A 20,533-nucleotide genomic window follows, 5' to 3' on the forward strand; every position below is an offset into this window, starting at 1 on the left:
TGATTTTGTTAAAAGTTCGGGTAAATCGTTTAAAGCTATGCTTAGAAAGTAATAAAGATATTTAGAGTACCATACTTAATTTGTATGTGGACATTTGTGGGGGAAAAAATGGGCTAATGAGGGAAAGGATGATTAAGACGTGGATAACTATTTAAATACTTAAGCCAAGAAATGTACTAATATGGAATGGCATGAAATGTAAATTAACACAGGATCTGGTCTTTTAATTTGACAGCTGTTTGACAACTGCAAAATGGAAAACTGACCTCAGACAACTGCAAATAAATGAGAGACGATTAAGGCAAAGAATTTCACATGGAATGATACAATATCCATTGTAGTAACTCCTCACAGGGGGATAGATAAATGCAGGCTGGAATTTTTATTGTCTTTGAAGGTGCTGACACTCAACGGACTTAAATTTCACAGAGAGCTGTCTGTTACTCTGTTACAATTAATGGCACCTTCTGAAATGTAACGCTATCACCATCGGTGGTAAAATAATTGTAAACACATTTGAAATTTCCAGGTGTTTCTTGAAGCAATTTTTCAGTTGACCCTCCTTGACTTTACCTTTTGGATGCTACAACAGTACCATACCCCCTTTTTAAAATTGGGAAATAATGAGCTCTTCTATGGTACAGCTTGCGAAGACACATGTGTCCAAGAAAGGCATCTGCTTAATCTCCAACCTGAGATTCACCGGCTTGATTCTATCTAACTTACTGAGATATTCTGTGCTTCACTTTTCTTGGCATGATGAAAGTAAGGGGAGAAAAGTACATTCCACCACTTAGTTGTGAAGAATTCTGTTTTCAGAAGGAAGATTTTTCTATGCTTTCTTCTTCTTAAAAAATTTTTAGTAAATGATAATATATAAATTGTGTGTCCTACTTCAAAGGCTAGACTTGGGGGTGGAGTCCTCAAGGAAAATTCAATCCACTGACAGGTTTTGTTTGGAATACACAGGGTTTCAAAAAATTGAGCTAACACTTCACACTGAAAACTCAGGAAATTTCACAGGAAAACCCAAGTGTCTAGCTTGTATTGAAAAACCAGAGGTTCCAGCTGCACGGGTTCTGCATTGATCTGGGCTGAGCACAGCAGCTGCTCCCTGGTCAGGGCACTCACCCTCGAGTTCATCAGGGCCACCACACAGCCCTCAAATGGCAAATAAAACATGGAAGGAAGAGACCCCAAAGCATTTGTCTCTGAAGTGGAAAAAATCACTGTGGGTAACTGAGACGAATTCCCTGTGATCACGGAAAAGGTTTAAAAAAAAATCTCACTTCTGAGGCTTGTCTATAATCACTTTCCAGCAAGACTGTTTCCTACAAACACAATTATGGTCCCAGGAACTAGGTAGCCTAAGGGGCTGGGGGGTGCACAGCTGGATCTGCCCCCAGGTAAGTCCCTCCTCACCCCAAGACACAATCCACAGGAAGACCGGGGTGAACAACGAGGCCAAGCACAGGTTTCCAGTTTGCTTCTCCGGCATCAACCCACTGACTGTCTTCCTCACGGACGGGTTAGGCGTCCCCCCTGTGTGCCCTGAACGCCTTAACCACTCACCACAGTTGTGATTTTACATTTACCTGTGTCATTTTTTGATTGACGTCCATTTCTCCCACCAAACGATAAGCAACATTCATCACTGACTCATTCACACGCTGAGCTCCTACTATGTGTCCGACCGTTTTCTAGGCCCTGGGGGAAGCGCAATAGATAAAACCAAGGCTCTGTTCTCATGGTGCCGACATTCTAGTGGGGGAAACAGACAACGAACCAAAAAACAGGTCAGAGGAGAGGGACAGGAGTGCAGAGTGTGGACCTGCCCTTGGCTCAGGGCGGGAGACACCTGAGCGGAAGCTGGAGCGAAGCCACGTGGACACCTGTGAGGAGGCAGTGGGCACAGGACCCCCGGACTCTCGCCAGGAGCGTTACTGATGGGCTGGGGTGAGGGCAAGGAAGCCGTGTGGCTGGAGCTGGATGAGCAAGGCTGCCAGAGGGAGGAGAGCAGCACCCAGTGGGGGGACTTGGGGTTTTATTCTGAGTCGATCCATCCACACGCCTCTGACATAAATTCCCTCTGTTTGTCCAAGATCTTTGTTTCCCCAACACAGAAAACACCCAAAATGTTCACACCAGTCCCAGCCCACAGAGTGCAGCCTCTCTACTGTCCTCAAGTCCAGGCTGCCCTCTGCCCCCAGCCCCCATTCACTCTCACCTGGATGCCCACCGCCAGTTTTCTGGTACCAGCTCTCCACACTTTCGTTCTCTCTGTCTCCTGCTCGGATGCTGGCCCTACCCATCTCTACCTGGAGACACCAAAAGCGCGGCAAACATTACCTGCCACCACCACCCCCGCCGCCAAGTCCAGACTGCATTGTTATTTCTTTGCCAAGACCTGCTCCTTCTTCTGTGTTCCCCACCTGGGCATCGTGGGTGGATGGCACTCTATCCACCCACTCCCCCATGTCAGAAATCTACCAGGTGTGTACACACCTTTCTTTTCCGCACTAGGACATCAAATTAATGATCAAGTCCTCTAACTTGGCATCTCTCCTAATGACGCCCCTTCAAGCTCTCATGAGCTCTACTTGTTATCTGAACCGGTCTGTCCTCAAGCTTGGCGTCACAGAAAAGCTGAATCAATTTTTATAGAAAGAAAATCTCCCCATCTCCTTTCCTCATTCAATAAATTCTTGTTAATAAGAAGTCATAATAATTAACATTGCCTGCCTGCCTTCTAAGTACCAGGCCCTTCTCTAAGAACTAACTGCGTCATTTACTTTCTCAACAACCTCCTCTGCTAAGACAGGTTCGGTCAACCGCCCGAGTCACAGGGCTCACGGGTGGCAGATACTGAACCTCCATCAGCAGGCTGGTCAGCGAGCCTGGGCTCGACCCTCAGCCTTCCTGGCCTCTCTGAGCGGCTCCCTTTCGCCAGAGAAACAGACAAGGTCACTGCCCGCGTTGAGCTTACGATCAATCAACCACCCAAACGCATCCTTACAATCGTGAAAAGCACCATGAAGGCACGCTGCCCGGGTGATGCAGGTGGGACCTGACGCTGCTGCACTGCCTGCTTATACGTTCATCACGTCCTCGTCCCTGCCTGGTGTTTTCTTGTTAAAATATTTATCGCCCACCTTTTGCTTTTCCACTTAAACTCCAACAGAGGAGCGACCTTCCTGCTGCCAGCACCAAGCACAGTGCCTGGCAGGACACAGGCCTGTAGGAAGCGTCTGCTGAATGAATGACACTTCAGCTGTGATCCCGGCAGACGCCACGATCTAAGACGGGGACGTGGAAGGAGGTGGGGCTGGAGAGGAAACAGACCATGCAGCGTCTGTGGGTCAAAGTCAGCGTCTTCTTCTCCACCCTTAGAGTGCTCGAGAGCCGTTACAGGTGTGATGGCTTTATGACCACCCACCATGGTTGCCCAGCACCTACAGGGTAGTCCGGATGCTTGAGCGTGGCAGGCCGGCTGCGATGCCCCACCCCTGCTGAGTCCTTCAGCGAATCTCACAGCACAGCCCCACCTGGGGCCTCAGTCTCTGGGTCTTTACTCATGACCTTCTCTCTGCCTGGAAAGTTCCCCTCTCACACACATCTAGCTGGTAAACACCCACCTGACCTTTGGAGGCTCTGGTCCCTTCTTGGGGAAGCTCTCCTGCCCTCCAGAGGGGGAAATGACCACTCCCGGCCCCTTCCCTGTACACTGCCTGTATTCTTCCCCTATACTAGTGCACTTTATTATTCCACTGTACTTATTTACACAACTGTCTTCCCTACTAGACTAGGAGCTACTTCAGAGCAGGGACTGACGTTTTGATCACTGGCAAAAGGAGCCGATGACTGTGCGAGGATCCTTCCCGAAAATGACTTTCAGGAAGAGACGACCACCGGGTACAGTGCATTTCCTACTACGTAACAGCACCCTGCTTTTTTGGTCACGGGCATATGGGAGCCTCTCTCCAACAGGCGGGGGATGCTGGGGAGACTCCGACAGCCTCCCCACTCCCCACCTCAGCGATTTTGACTTGAACTCCGCAGAACAAACAAAACTCTGCGCGAGTGAAAGCCAGCTCAGTCACATCCTCCTGACCTTCAAAGGCATTAAAGCAAAGTCCTGAGGCCTGATTGTTCACCACGTACTTACGGAAAGCGTCATTTTTTAATGCGACCTGACTTTACTTAAGCCAGAGGCATTTGGGATGGCTAAGTATCTCTCTGCTGAAAAACTTAAGAACGATTTTTCTTCTGCGAAAACATGTTAGACTTTGAATCCGGGGACTGTCTAATTGTTCCAGGTTAACCACATGCTTATTTAAATAAGCTATTTTGCCATTCCGTCATTTACTCAAGAGCAAGTGAAAATCAAGGAGGGAATCCAGGCTCAGTCAAAAGTGTCCTTTACTAATACCCTAATTTACAAAATCCCTGAATATTCTGATAAGAACTGAGAATCTGGTCTTAAGATATTTTTAAATTCTTAACATCCCACGTCTTGTTTAATCCCCATTATTTTAAATTAGGAGTTGACAGCATTAACTTTAGGAGAGAGATCTTTAGTCACATATCTTGAGCAAGCTGTTTAAGGAAATTATACACAGCACCGTTTAACCCTTCGTATTAGTTCACCTAATAACAGCAATATGGACAGTAGCAATTTTCTAGATCATCAACCATATTTTTGCTAAAAGCGGTATCAGAATAACGTAATTTTACTCAGATATATTAATGAAAATGTTAGGATAATACACTAGACTTTTATTTCAGCTGTAGTTTTCTTTTTTATAAGCTAGCAGGTAAATATCTTCTAGGATTAAAGAAATCTCCGTTGGAATAAAAGCTAAAACTGCGTATTTTCTTAGTATTGTAAGGTTACACAGTATTATTTTCAGGTATAAGGATACTCTATATTACAAGTATACATAAATCTTATTAACTACCAAATTTTCTCTTTTGTTTCATCCTATCTTTACATTCCATCATTCAAACCCTTTAGAATTTCTTTGTTCCCCCTGTGATCACTGCTTCCAAAAGAAATCTGGCATAGGATCTGAAGGAAATGCCAGAGTGAAATTTTCCTTAAGATTAATCACACAGGTAAGTAATTCCCCTTTCTTGCCGAACAATATTTTCTAAAACTTCTTGGAACATCGATAAGACAGGACTGGGTGGTCGTGAAAATGTGAATTTTAGGATTTACTTAATTACTTACATACAAATTTTAAAGGTCTAATACCTTGCCGAAAGCAGTATGGAGCTCCTTTACTGGTTAGAAATAGCAACAAACAAAGGATCCTCAAAGGTCGGTCTGGATTCAAGAGCATAGGTCTAACAAATCTGTTCCACTGTCCATCGCCGACACCCTGATTCCTATTCCTACTCCTTTCAAGTGTCTGGAAGTTCAGTATGGAATTCAGAGTCATCAAATGACTCCGATTTTAAAGTGAAAATACTAAAACATTGAAATTTTTCATGTGTTAAACCCTAAAAGCAGCGACTAAGACAAAGAGAGTGAGTATGAGATGGCTTCCCGGGGTCAGTCCTCACGGTCAAGTTTGACATCAGTGTCATCAGTCAACCAAGAGTCAACCTAACCTAGAAAACTGCGGGGCAGGGAGGCTGGTTCTGAGCAAAGAACAAACAAGCTGAAGGGATTCAGATGAACAAGCTATCAGGAAAGGCAAAACATAACTGAAGACTTGGGGGAAAAAAAAAAAGAAAAGAAAGATAATTTGGGAAAAACTCAGCCTGACTCCTGCTGGGTTAAGACAGGGAGCCGTCCAGGCAGGAAGCAAGTTTCTAAACCTCCCACGTCACAGTCAATCACAACCCGCTGCCCAGAGACACAAGCCAAGAACCACAACTCCAAAAACCTACATTAGTATCACTTCCATTAATTCCATTATGTCTCAATTAAATATCTGCTTTTGTGATTTATCAACCATTTTCACCAGTATTTCTTAGATTTACCAGCACTGACTACACAACTCCACATGGCTATGAAGTGGCAGAGGACGAATAATGCCTGCTGAGCCCAAGTCACCACATATTCCAATACCACGTGCAGGTATTACACGCTTGAAATAAATATATAGGCATATTCACGCACACACATGTTACAGTTTTCAAGGCTAACCCAAGGCTCTTAGTACACTGAGGAAAATATCCCATTCTCTATATTATGATCCTAACTGGAGATAACTGGACGGTAACCAGATTCTGAAAGTGGGCCAGAAACAGACCACACTTTTATATCAATAACAATAATAACAGCTAACATTAATGGAGCACTTGGCTTCTACAGGGCGCAAGTGCTTCAAATCCTCCCTGTCTCACTAGAGACAGAGACATTGCCGGCCCATGACGGTTCCTTCACCTCCAGGGCTCCGCGGCAAGGATGCCAGTCAGCCGGGGGAAGATGAGTCATTCAGTGGGAACAGCCCTATTCCAAGTGGTGCCCGGACTAACACATTTCAAGCGAGGGGAAGAAGCAGTGAACTGAGGGCCCACGGCCCACAAATTCTGCTCTCAATTTGACCAGGTTCAGATGTGTGATCAAGTTTTTTCTTCTACAGCACTGGGATGATGCCACCTCAGAGCTGTTGTAAGAAGCAAATAAAACAATGGCCAGTTAAGGTGGCATGTAAATTATAAAATAATGTCTACAAATATATGTTCAAATTATCGTCATCTCTACATTTGCTGGCCAAACTTCACCTAGAGTTATGTGGTTATGAATTCCAATGCCAAACTCACTCTACTTAGATGGATCATGCTGGAGTAGCGAACCAAATGTAATTTAGGAACTATTTGGGGTTATATCAATGCGGGGAAAGGGACTCTGCATTGAAAACGCATTTTCTTTCTGACGTTGCTCAGTAATGCTCATCATTTGCCTTATATAAAAAACGTATTTAGTTGGAGACTTTTTCCCACATGCTATTCAAAGACTCTGCAAAACGGATCTAGAGCAGTAGCTAATCTGAGTCATCCGAATAAGCCACAAGTTGCGGACTTCAGAAGCCTCGGAGTGAACGCAAGTTGCCCACCAGTTAAAACATCAAAGTCAAACAAATCACAACATTCAGAAGAAAAATACATTTCTCATATTGATTTTTCTTACACAGACGATATGTTCTATACATCACATTGCCAGTGTTCGCTGACATCAGCCTTCCTCTCCCAGAATACAACACTGAGTTTCCTAACCACTTCTGTTCAACATGGAAGATGAAAGTCAACTCCTATTGCTCAAGGCAGACTGCAGAGTCAAAACAAAAAAAAACATCAGAGAAAGGGAAAACAGAGAAAGATGCTTTAGATATTAATCTCATATTCACTGGGAAAACAGGAAAATCTTTATCTGTCTCTCCTCTCACAGTTTAAAAGGCTGTGAATTTTCTTTTGCCCTACCCACCCTATAATTCAGAGCTCTTTATCCAAAGCTCTTCCTTTTTACCTTACTTCAGCCATGAAAAGTCTCTCAAGTATTGTCAGTATCAAACAAAAAACAGGTCTCTTCTTGACCCTATTTTATTCACACCTCTTGATCCCTTTCATTTCCTTTCATAAAAATTCTTCAACATTCTGATACACTAGATCCCAAAGATAACATGACCTTATCTCCTTTACCTCTCTAATTATAACCTACCTCTCAGATCTGAAACTCTACTTACGTTTTGTGCCTTTCTTGTAATTTTCTCCAAAATAAAGTCTCTGAGAACATCAATAGTTCTTCTTAGAGCTAAGTCTAGGTTATGAATTCATTCATCATTTATTTCATCTTTCAAAGGAGCCATTTTTTGAAATCCCATGAACCTAGATTTCAACAAACAAGCTAATACTTGCAAAATGCTTAGAACCTTACTTGGCATCTGGTTAAGTGTGAAGTAAGTGTCAGCTGCGACTACTGTTATTATGTAAATTTCTTACTACTTTCCCTCGCTTCCCCCATAAATATTCCTTTTTTTCCCAATATGACTTCCTTTGGAATTTCACTCTCCTGGCCAGCTATATGCTGTGGGAAGAGGTGATGGTTAGACAAGATCAGTAAATCATAATCACTGGTCTCAAGGAGTTCAGCGTTCCCTAGGGATGAGCTACAGATGAATAATTTCACTGCAACACCACAAGAGCCTATTAACCACAGTTAGGAAGTGACAGACTGAGAGCACGGTCACAAGGAAGAAGGGACACTGAACTGTAACAGACAGGAGAACAATGACCCATAGTTTGGAGGGATAAGGAGGCCGACTTTGGCTCAATAGGAGGAAGACATTTCGAATCATCAGGCTGCCCATCAATAGAGCCAGTTACCCTGAAAGTAAATGGCAACTGTAGTATCCAGTATGCCAGGGATATTACAAAAACTAGAGAGATCCAACACAAAACAAGTCACCAAACTTCTTGAACAACCTACCGACAGCAGAGTAATTACGGAGGAAAATATTCTTGGTCTTATTTGCAGGCACACACACAGCACCACAATTAGCCTGACAGTAGATCCAACACGTAACTACAGAGAGGGTGAAGGTGAGGCGAGCCAGGTGACCTGGGCACTTGGGAGTAGAAAAGCCAGAACCCAAGCCCAAATCATTTGATACAAAGATGCTTTTACCACACCACATTTATAGTGAAAGATGGAAGGCGTAGGTGGGCTATGAAGAGAGAGACATAGGATTTCTTGTCTAAACTGAGTTAAAAGGGGCGTTGTTAGTAACTACACGAGAAACACCAGCATAAACCAGGCCACGTGGTCACCCCAGCCATCAGTGGGCAGTTACGTAAGAAGAAAGGTGAGCCAGAGACTGCCCGAGGCAGGAGATGTAGCCAGGATCTAGAGTGAAACCAAAAGTAGAAATCATCAAAGCCGTGGTTCTCAACCAAGGGACTGTGGTCCCCAAGCAACATTTGGCAACGTCTGAAGACATTTTCAGGTGTCACAACTAGGGGGCTGGTGCTAACAGCATCCAGTGGGCAAAGACCAGGGACCATGGGAAACACCCCAGGATGCACAGGACAAAGTTTTCCAGCCCAAACAGTCAAGAGTGCCAAGACTAAGAAACCCTGTATTAAAAATTAAAAGATCGGACTGTATAAACATATGAAACATCTGCACTTCAAAAAAACCCCCAAAAAACTGCAGAAAGGGCTTCCCTGGTGGCGCAGTGGTTGAGAGTCCGCCTGCCGATGCAGGGGACACAGGTTCGTGCCCCGGTCCGGGAAGATCCCACATGCCGCGGAGCAGCTGGGCCCGTGAGCCATGGCCGCTGGGCCTGCGCGTCCGGAGCCTGTGCTCCGCAATGGGAGGGGCCACGGCAGTGAGAGGCCCGCATACTGCAAAAAAAAAAAAAAAAAAAACTGCAGAAAATATTCCGACCTTACGTGAGAAAAAGTTAATCCAATCTACATACTTCGAGACTTCTTAAACAAAGGCAAGCATCGGACAGCAAAATGGGCAAACAGAAATGGCAAATAAGCATTTAAACAGTCTCCCCAAATAAAAAACCACTCTACCTCCTGAGGAATCAAAACACTTTGAATTAAAAGGACACATCTAAGGTCACCTATAAACCCAGCATAGCTTTTCTAATACGCAGCGTCAGTGATGAGCTGTCACACACTGCCAAATGGAAGCATAAGCTGATGTGAAGCAAACAAACAAAAAACGACCTTCAGGGAAGAAATTAAGTTGTACTTAAAATAAATATCTTTTTTAATTTTAACTTTTTATTTTGAAAACTACATATCTTTTAATACAGTGGCACAATTCCAGGAATCTACCTAAAGAAATAGTTGTGGACATGTTCAAAGATTCAGCTACAAGAATTTCAGCTCAGCATTAATTTGGGCAAAAATTGAAAATCCCTAAAATGTCAAATAAGGAGAAACCGATTAAACAAATCATGGTATATCTATATAGGACTCTTAAAATCATGCTATAGGGCCTCCCTGGTGGCGCAGTGGTTGAGAGTCCGCCTGCCGATGCAGGGGATACGGGTTCATGCCCCGGTCTGGGAGGATCCCATATGCCGCGGAGCGGCTGGGCCCGTGAGCCATGGCCGCTGGGCCTGCGCATCCGGAGCCTGTGCTCCGCAACGGGAGAGGCCACAACAGTGAGAGGCCCGCATACCGCAAAAAGAAAAAAAAAAAAAAAAATCATGCTATATAGCAAATATCGACATGGAAAGACATTCATGACATACTACTTAAAAGAAAAAATATATAGAAAATATACATATTATATACATATCATTTCTGTGAGAAATTAATTTGAATTAAATTAATTAATTAAATTAAATTAATATGAAGGTATGTGCATGAAAAAAGTCTGTACAGTAATAACATAAATAACAAATAACATAAATGGTAGCGGTGGATCTATTTGGGTGCTGGGATACAAGCTACGAGAGCAGTGGATCTATTTGGGTGCTGGGATACAAGATACAAGGGCAGGGATTTTTGCTTTTTCTCTGCTGTGACTCTCACACACAAAACAGTGCCTGGGCACAAGGGGACATAAAATAAAAAATGTTACTGTTATTTTTACTTACTTACAGTTTCTCACTGATGTGCAATAAACACTTTATTTTCATAATTTTTAAATGTTGCTTTTAAAAAGAATAATTCAACTGCAAAACAAAACGTTTTACAAATAGAAATGGAAATAATGCCACCTACCCCACAGGGTTGTACGGCTTAAATAATAAGTTATGTAAATACGCTTTGTAAACTCTAAAGCATTGTATGAATATTAGAAATTAATTATTCTGCTAAGATCATACATTCCAACATTAAATCATTTTCATATATGCTTTGGCTGGTAGCCTTTCTCTCAGCAATTTCACTTCCAGTATTTTGTCCTTTAAAAACAGAGGTGTGTGTGGCATTACTCGTAGAAGCAAAAAGTTGCAACCGTAGAGGACTGGCTGGGAAAGTTGTGGCACAACCATAAAATGGAATCACTGTTCAAATTCATCCTGTAGAAATGCACTTACTGACATACACTCTTGACCTTTATTAAAAAAATTCATGTATGTGTAACATAAGTAAAATAATCCCCAATACAGCTTATTACAACAATATCTGTTATGTCAAATAGCCAAGAGTTGTGATGATAATTTTCTGATAATTCTTATCTTTCAACTTGTTAATTCATTCTAATTGAATTTATTCAGCTTCTTCCTTTTGGTCTCTCTGTTTTACAAGATTCGATCAGTCAAAGCCATCTATAACATTTTATCTTCCAGTCGCTGAATTTTATGGATTGCTTTCATCCTTGGAAGGCATTCCCACTTTCAAGCTGCCCTATGGCTTTAAATGAAGTATGCATATGGTTTACAAAACATGGGTGTAATTCCTTTTTATATTGTCATGTTAGTGGTTTCTTACATATACATGAATCTCTTTCTGCATTAGTCAGGACTTCATAAATCAGAAGCTAAACCTCATTTTCTCTCCTTAAAAGAAATGTAATAACTGTTTTCCAATGCTTTATTTTTCCTACTTTCACAAAGAGAGATCACAGAAGCAGGGTACGAAGAAGAAATCCTCAGAACTAAATGAATAACAGCTAAGAGAAGTATTTTAAAAATGTGAAATGTTACTTGAATCCTATTATAAACATGACGGAAGGACATTTTCTCCCTATAGAGCTCTATCAGAAGCTGGAGAACGTTCGTGCACACCAACCACACATCTGCATTCTTTCAGTTAAACACCAGCTCCCTTAAAAAGGCAGGAAGGGACTTCCCTGGCAGCCCAGTGGTTAAGACTCCGTGCTTCCAATGCAGAGGGTGTAGGTTCGATGTCTGGTCGGGAAACTAAGATCCTACATGCTGAGGGGCGCGGATAAAAAAAAGCAGGAAGCGCTTCCTTTTTGCCAAGGACTATTTCTTTCTTTATCTGCTGCTCAAAAACTCAGGCAAATTCTTGTGGCCTTGTGCTCTTCGTTCTGCTTACACTAAAGAAAAGCACTAATGAAAATCGCCTCACATTCCCTTATTTTAATTTTATGAGACTGCTTAACAACACTAGAACTAAAATATTTCCAACGTTATTTAGAAAATACTGTAATTTAAGAAGCTAATTGATACCATAATAACCATGAAATTCGACAGCAGTGGAAATCATTGAGATTTTTTAAGTATTACAAGGCTTCCCAATGAAATCACAGTCCAAGGCAAGTGGAAGGAAACAATGTGATGAATACAGTAAGATGAAGAAATTATTCATGCGTCCAACAGCACTGATGAAGGGCGGACGCCACGCCCAGCGCTGCTGCAGGGGTGTGAGAAAGTTCCAGAAGAAGAGCAGGACGGCTGTGTGCGTGAGAGGTGGGCCGGGCGAGGAAACCAGCCTACGGAGGCAACGAACGGAAGTGACAGGCACTGCCGCTTGTCAGCACAGAAAGAACCCCACCAGTTTAAAACCGACAGAACCCAACTCACCCCCTGCAGCAAACGTACTTCCTACAGACTGCGAACATAGCCATCTAAGCTCATTTAAACTTCTAAAATTTCTAAAACCTTGGTTTATGTTCAGCTTCCACAAATTTCTGCCTAAACGTAAATCATTTATTTCCTCCAGATATTTCTTTGCTACAACTGAAAGGTTTTTCCCTGTGATGAATTCTTGAACCACCTTTTTCTTTCTGGTGGTGGTGGGAGTGGAGGCAGGCAGCTCCAACTCAAGGCCATTCTGTATTATCTTTTATAATATTGGGGCATTTCTGAACCATTTGATGCTTATTCATTCCTTGTTGTTTTCTGAGTCTCCACACTTTTGTCTGAAGCCTCTATTTAAAATCCGTGTAATTGAAACAGAAGACAGCAGTTAATATCCCAAGGATAAATGCAGTTCTTCAATTTTTAAAAGGAGCCTGAAAACTAGAATGTTTTCCTGGCTTAATCTTATGACCCAGATTTATAATTACATAAAAGTAATAATTTAAAAAATATTTTGAAACCTAGACCCCAAAATAGCCATATAAATCCATTTTGCTTGTACTGCTTTTTATTCCAATTTTCATTAAAAACATGTTCATTGTGAAACCATGATCATTCTCTTAGCCAGGGAATATGGGAGGGCAGCAAAGGGTAGGAGCAACTTGGAAGAGATGGCGTCATGGTTTACAGGAGGGATAAAGGAGCAGGGCTGTTTGAACCTCACTGTAAGACTGTTTTGATGTTTAAAATTGTAACAGAAAATTAACTTTATTTGAAATAGATTGATCCTTCTCCAAAAAGCTGGTAACACATTGTAAAAAACACAATGATGTTAGGCATTACCGAATGAAAACGCTCATGGTTTACAGACTACCAACTCACGCATCCACTCAGCCAAGCTGTTTTCCTGCTGGTAACTTGAATTCCAGTTTTAAAACCGTGCCAACTCCTCTTGGGTGTTCTGGTGATGAAAATGACTTTCTTTACGTTTTAGCCAAGACTTTTCCACCACAGCATCTTATGAGAAAGCCACAAGGCTGGGGCACCCCACAATGATCAGGTTGGGGGAAAAAGCTATTTTAGAGAATCACTTTGATGTTTAAAATAATACATAATAGGGAGGGGAAGATGCATTAAAAATAATGTGCTAATTAATTTTTTGATATATTCTGATTCCACATACCAAGTTTACTGAATACTGAATTTTTGATTTTTTTTTTTTAAGCTGGATATGCTTGTTTAAAATACACTATTTTGCATAGTGGTGGTTTAAAACGCAAACAAGTCAAACCAAAGAAAGAACAGCACATAATAATGTAAGCTCAGGGGAATGTACCCGAAGTGGGTAAGAGGAGAAAGTCTGACGGCCCTAAAATACTTCCTAACCCTGAATCCTGGTCATTTGAGGCAGATACTTTAACACTCTCTCTCCTGAAAATATTTGAAAACCTTTCACCTCAAAAGAAAAGACAAATTGATTCTGTGCCCCAGACCTTGTAGGACACAGGTTCCCAGGACTTTCCCAGCTACAGGTGCAATTTTGGAAGGTTTTTTTTTTTTAATGTGACAATATCATCATCTAAGAAGTAACAAAATCGTGATCCAGCTGAAAGGTGACACACTGACCTGATTGATGGAGTTGGCAGCGCAGGAAGCCAGGCCAGTTCCGATAAAAGTCAGCAGGAAGCAGGGCCAGTCAAAAGGTGCTGGGGCCAAGGCAAATCCGGCTGAGGTGGTGCTGACCACGAGGGCTGCAACACAGAAACAGAGCAGAGCTCGTCACCATGCAGGGCCAGACGGTAATGGCCAAGCAAGCCCCCTCCATGTGAAACAATCCACTATAACAACATGACCTGTAGGCTGATCTTTCATTAAAAAAAAGTTTTACAAAACATTTTTCTGATTATAAAAACTATATGTGTTCACTATAGAAAAATGCCAATTTTCCTTTAACTCCATTACACTCAAGAGTGAAAAATAAGATAGGCATTTCAGATCCAGTCATTCACTTATTCATTCAACAAACATTTACTGCACACCTAACCCACGACCAGTACCGTGCTGGACATTAGGCGTTGTTCTGAGCAGGTCAGGCTCTTTTTTGCCTCCAGGTCCTTGTACTTTTTGTTCCCTCTGCCTCTTCCCATGACTGGATCCTTCTCGTCCTTCAGATCTTGTCTTAAATATCAGGTCTTAGGGAGAACTTCCCTGACCGTCTCAGGTGCGGGAGGCCCCCCCCAGGTACATCACCCTTCAATTTCCTTCCCGGTACTTGTCACACTCCAGCGCCTCCATGGAATATAAGCCCGTGGAGGCAGGAGCCCTAGCCATACCTACCTAGCAAGAGATGCGCAAAACTCAAGCAGCACCCTCCTTTGCGGAGGCTTGTCACTCTTTCCAGACATCACAACATCAACCGCTAAGCGTCACAACAGGCCGTGTTCCTGGATCAGTCATCTTGTTTTGCACAACTCAGCAGCCCTGAACATGGGTTCAGTGGCTCCTCACGTGTCGCCCCTTGTGTGGTGACAGCCAGGACTGGGAGAAGAGTCCTCAACACCCAGGCTCCTTCCCAGCGGTACCCGAAGAACAAAGGGTCCATGGTGTCAATGTGGGAATTCGAAGGAAAACAGCCAGCAGGGTTCTCCCTCTCAAAGCGGAACTCAGTAAATTGCTTCTCTCCATAGAGTAAATCAGTTGAAATAATTCTTGACTCTGTTTTGAGACCTTGAATCTTAGACCAAAAGTAGACTACTGGGCTTCCCTGGTGGCTCAGTGGTTAAGGATCCACCTGCCAATGCAGGGGACATGGGTTCGAATCCTGGTCTGGGAAGATCCCACATGCCACGGAGCAGCTAAACCCATGCGCCACAACTACTGAGCCTGTGCTCTAGAGCCCGTGAGCCACAACTACTGAGCTCGTGTGCCTAGAGCCCGTGCTCCTCAACAAGAGAAGCCACTGCAATGAGAAGCCTGTGCACTGCAACAAAGAGTAGCCGCCGCTCGCCACAACTAGAGAAAGCCTGCATGCAGCAATGAAGACCCAACACAGCCAAAAATAAATAAATAAAGTAGACTACTTATAAATATCTATGGTAGTTAAAAGAGTGTAGAAAATCCATGATAACTTTCTCAATATATAATTAGTAAAATCTAGAGTCACCAAAATAAAAAACAACTTTAGATGTCTCTAAATATCCAGGTCAATATTTTGTATTGTGATTTATAAATAAGTTTTAAAAATCAATTACCACCATAGTGGAAAAGATAGCAACACAGTCACTGAACTGTCAAGCTAAAAATACTGTAAAAAGAAAATTCACTTTGTTTAAAATTGAAAAGGGTATGTAGACACACAAAAGCAGTGTTTTTCTTTTTACCTGCCCCCAGAGCATGACTGGGTAATGGACAATAAACACAGAAAGCACATCAAATTTTTGACTGATGGGTCAAGTGGTAAGTTGAGAAGAGATAGAAAGCAGTTTACAAAACAATGACAGAGAGAAAAGGACAATGTTTTAGTAAGACTTAGAAATGATTAAATTTACAAAATGGAAATACTGCCTCATTTAAAAATATACAAATTGTAAACGGTAATACACATAAAGAATGTGTATTATTTTTTTATAATACAGGGGCCAGTATTACTACAAAGGAAGAAATCTGAATTTTGTAACACATTTCTAAAAAAAAGATCAAAAGCTAACAAAGAATGTATTTATACTTACTTCATCAAAGCAATTAATTTAAAGAAAGAGAAAGGAAAAGAAAATTGATAAATTGTAAAACTGACCAAAGCAATACTCTCACACAGCACTGCCACAATGGTAATTAAACTGCTCATTGATTTCCTGGGATTCATTACATGGAATCATTTTGCAGCACCAGGATCTCATTAACAGTGAATGTAATATATTCTTTCATTCACGGCACTTGAAATTATATTTTATTTGGTAATCTCATATTGTCCCTTCACAAATAAACATAAAATCAATGTTGCCAATGAAGTATGACCCATCCAACAGAAGCCCAGAAGCGCTGTCCTGCAGGCCCAGGGATGACTCTGGAGGTCCAAGGAAGAGGGATACCCCTACCCCGACGCACCCACTCCCACCTGCCCCTGGCTCGTGGGTGGAGGTCCAGCCCAGTCACAATCACCGCCATGCAGAGACTCAGCAGTCACCTAGGGAGATGCGTGGTGACAAAGGCAGCCCTGACACCTAGCAAAGCTGCAGCTCTACCCAAGACTCTTTTTGGAACCATCAGGCTGGACCTAAGACTGGTCAGGGCCACGTCCTCCCAGATGCCGTCGTTGACAAGGAGTGACCAGATGCGGTCTCTGGTCTGCCTGCCTCCTCCAGGGAGAAGCTCTCTATAATTAAAAAAACAGGTTGTTATATTTTCAAACGGTCACAAGCAGGCACACCCTGGCTGGCCCAGAAGAAAGCAAGCCTCCCCGTGTGAGCTACCTGAGGACCACATGGCAAAGAAGCCCAGGCGGCCGCTAGGAGCAGAGTGGTCCAGGGACCTCAGATGCAGAGATGCAAAGGTATGAGTTCTGCCAGTGGCCCCCGAGCCCCAGGGGAGAAGCACAGCCCCGGCCCACAGTGATTTCAGCCCAGGGGGGCCCTGAGTGGAGGATCCGGCCAGGCCACACTTGGACTTCCGACCTTTAGGAACTACGAAGTAAGAACCTCGTGCTGTTTTAACCTGCAAAGTTTGTGGTAACATGGTTTGCAGTAAGAGAAAACGTGTGACACTGCAACAAGGGTGGCATTTAAGGAAGACTAGACTTCAGAACACAGAGGACTGACCAGAGTGGAGGAAAGCTCGCTCAGGAACCATGGAAAGGCCACTGCAGGGAACTGGGTGGGCAGGGAGAGGACCTGGCAAGGGTGGCAATGGTGCAAACACAGGTGGAGTGAGGGATCTTAAGGCAGTGACTCGGGCCTTCAATATGGAATAAGCCAAATGGGTACAGCAAAGGAGAGAAACGCAATTCAGTGACTCCAAGAATAATAAAGCCCTAAAAGGTCAGAGGGAACTTAGGGTCAACTAGTCTCATCTCTGTCCTGATGGAGGAATGGACACTATCCCTGGATCTGGCGACAGGAAGCGGTTTCTCCCCGGACAACCCTGCACAGAAGGGCTCCAGCTGTGGGACGGATCTCTCTCTCTCTCTCCCAGACCAATCAGGATGACTCCCTCGAAACACCTCCCTCTGGATAGAACCCTTGTCTCTGGAGCAGCACCGAGTTAACCTCTGTTAGTACAACCTTCAGTCATGCAAATGCCACTACCCACAGCCTCTGTCTCTCCAGGCGTACTGTGCACGGGACCAGCCACGCGGCGCCTCCATGCTCCTGTCCACACTGAGTGACACCTTTTAGAGAAACACTAGTTTCTAGAATAACAAAAGCACTCAGCACAGTGCCTGGCAAGTAATAAGGGCTTAATAAGCAGTGCTCTTGGTAATTATTAAAATGTGCTTCAAGATGATGTATTTTTCCAGCCCCTATGCTTAGACTTAATATTTCAAAGCGGTGTCTTAAGGAACTCTGAGAAACAGCAAAACACTTCACAGAAGCTCCACGCGTCTCTGTCTTAGAACGTCCAGGGGAGTGCCTGGAGTGCAGTCCTTAAGAAATGTGGACTAACCATGATAGTGATAAAAACAAGACTTAACAACTGTGAAGCACTTTGCAATGCCAAAGTGCCTTTACATTTATTTTAAGTCCCGGAAACACTGCACTTCAAAGCAGTGTGTGGATACCTCAGGGTTATGGGAAGCAAACATGAGAACTTTCACTTATATTTGACTTCTCAACTCTCTCTTTTAAAACACACACTTTGTATATCTTAAAATGAATATAATACATTGGTGTAAGAATACATGAATTTTACTTACAAGTAACTACATTTTTGTTATATATGACATATTTATATACAATAGCATAAATATTTTATAAATATACACACGTGCACTTAAAACTTTTTTACTGATAAAGTACACGACTAACAAACTTTGCAGAAGCTTGCCCTAAAATGAACAGCAAGGCAAGCATTGGTGGGTATTACGTCTGATTTTATACACGGAGATCCAGGCGTCAACCAGCGGCAGTGAACTCAATCTACCGTCTAACCCAGAGTCATACGCTTTAGGCATAATATCTGGCTCTCTGCTTTATGGGATGTACTGTAGCAAGTACTCCAAAGACTCATTTTCAGAAGAAAATTCCACTAAAGGAAGGGAAGATACACACACGCACCACCCAGCTGATTACAAAACCACCACTAGGCCAGCAGGGCTCGCAGGACACCGCGTCCCTGTGCATAACCCACGATGCCCCTGCAGCACGGGTCTCAAGGGGGATGGCCACAAGTCCCAGAGGAGGGAGCCCCGCGCTGAGGGGATGCGCCCTGCACGTCCTGGGCGCACATGTAGCCAGGGTCCCCAGCTCCAGCTCACAGTGTGCTTTCCAGGGCAGCCAGGAACCACTGAAGGGGTTCGCCTTTTCCAATAAGCAATAGGTTTTCTCGGAGCAGCAGCTTTATCAGGAATGATTTTTTTTTTTTTTTTTTTGGTAAAGGCTCAATACTCTGAGAACTGTTGGTCTCTGAGCATAAGCATAATGGAGGCGCTTTCTTTTCTGAGATCCTCAGTTAGAAATAACTCTAATGATTATATTAAAACACTGGTCATCTACATCCTGCTTCATCTCTGTCTTTCAAGGCCTTGCTATTTTTCAGCCCTGGCCCCAAAAGAATTAAGTGAAAAACAAAACTCCAATAAGTCAATTTTGATAGTTATCAACTCTGATAAAAGATCTGCTCAAAAGATTGAAACCACTAGCTAAATGAGAGTTTGAGATTCTCTACAGATTTCAAATTATCCTTGTGATCTATTACATCTCATTATCCTTGATAGCAGATACTATGCAATATTATAACCCAAATCCTACAAGCCTGTGATGAATCTCTTGAAAGCTCTTTTATGTACAAAGCTGTGCAAGAACAGGCAGTTAATGAATTTGTATGTGGTTTTGTTCACCAGTGGCTCCAAGCAATGGAATGTTTTTGTTAGCAGATCTCAAAAGTTCAAAATTATACAACTTAATTAAGAGGCAAGAACTAAGTTTTTTTCTGATTTTCAAATGAGCATGTATTTTTATTTGGTAGTTAGTTGTACTTAATGATTTCTTCCTCTCTCTTCATTTCTGTTAACACCATAAGCTTCAAATGGTTCAATTTCTAATTTAAGTGAGTTTTTTAGCCTTCACAGCTTGGCCATGTTCTGTGAACGCCCTGACGGTTATCTTACCCACACATGTACGGAGGAAGGTGGCAATTTTTATGCTTATTGTTATGTTCAGATGAAAAGTAAATTGATGAGAGACAGGGTACTTTTTTCTCAGCAACATTAAAGCCTGTCAATCAGGGGGTAACTGATTACAAACCATAACCACTTCTGGTTAAAAGATAAAGACTTTTTAGTGGAGATTTTTAATAACACAGCTGCAAAACTAAGAACTTGCCGGGCCTTCCAGTTTTCCCCTTTCTTTTTTTCATACTCAGTGACCAGAGCTGGTCTTAAAAATCCTAAAATCAAATAACTTCAAATTTACTGAGCAACACTGTTACCAAAATGAAACATTTAAGTACAGTCCCCAGGAAGCGTTGGGTTTGCACTCAAACAGCATTCAGAAAAGGAAGATGAAATTGCTATCAGGTCGGTGTAAATAAACACATAAATAAAAGCTGTTTATATCCAATTATGCAACACCGAGTGAGACCTAAGAGTGTTCTTTCAATCACAGTTTTTCCTTGAACCATCAAAGATTTTCTACTTTGTCGTCCTATTTTTAGTTTTCTTTTTCAATAAAGAAATTTTTCTTTTCAATATACTTAATAACCAATACTTTGTAACCAACCTTTGTAACTAACTAAAAAACGTTTCCATAAAACTGATGCTTACCAAGCTTTTAAGAAGTAAAAACGTTTCTTTTGAAAAATGAGTTTGGCAAAAAGACACTGTTAGTTGAGCGCTTTTCATTAAAATAATGAAGATT

General features: G+C 42.6%; 1 protein-coding gene across 2 annotated transcripts in view; it reads right to left on the bottom strand.

Moving 5' to 3' along the window:
- Positions 1-20,533, bottom strand: part of COX10 (cytochrome c oxidase assembly factor heme A:farnesyltransferase COX10) — a 110,618-nt gene that overhangs the window by 76,766 nt on the left and 13,319 nt on the right. For both annotated transcript variants that reach the window (XM_082603322.1, XM_082603323.1), the window contains exon 4: positions 14,091-14,215. In XM_082603322.1, coding sequence (XP_082459448.1) covers positions 14,091-14,215 — 125 coding nt within the window. The remainder of the gene's footprint in view (positions 1-14,090; positions 14,216-20,533) is intronic.

Source organism: Mesoplodon mirus (assembly GCF_964341445.2).
Source record: "Mesoplodon mirus genome assembly, chromosome: 18".
NCBI lineage: Eukaryota > Metazoa > Chordata > Mammalia > Artiodactyla > Ziphiidae > Mesoplodon > Mesoplodon mirus.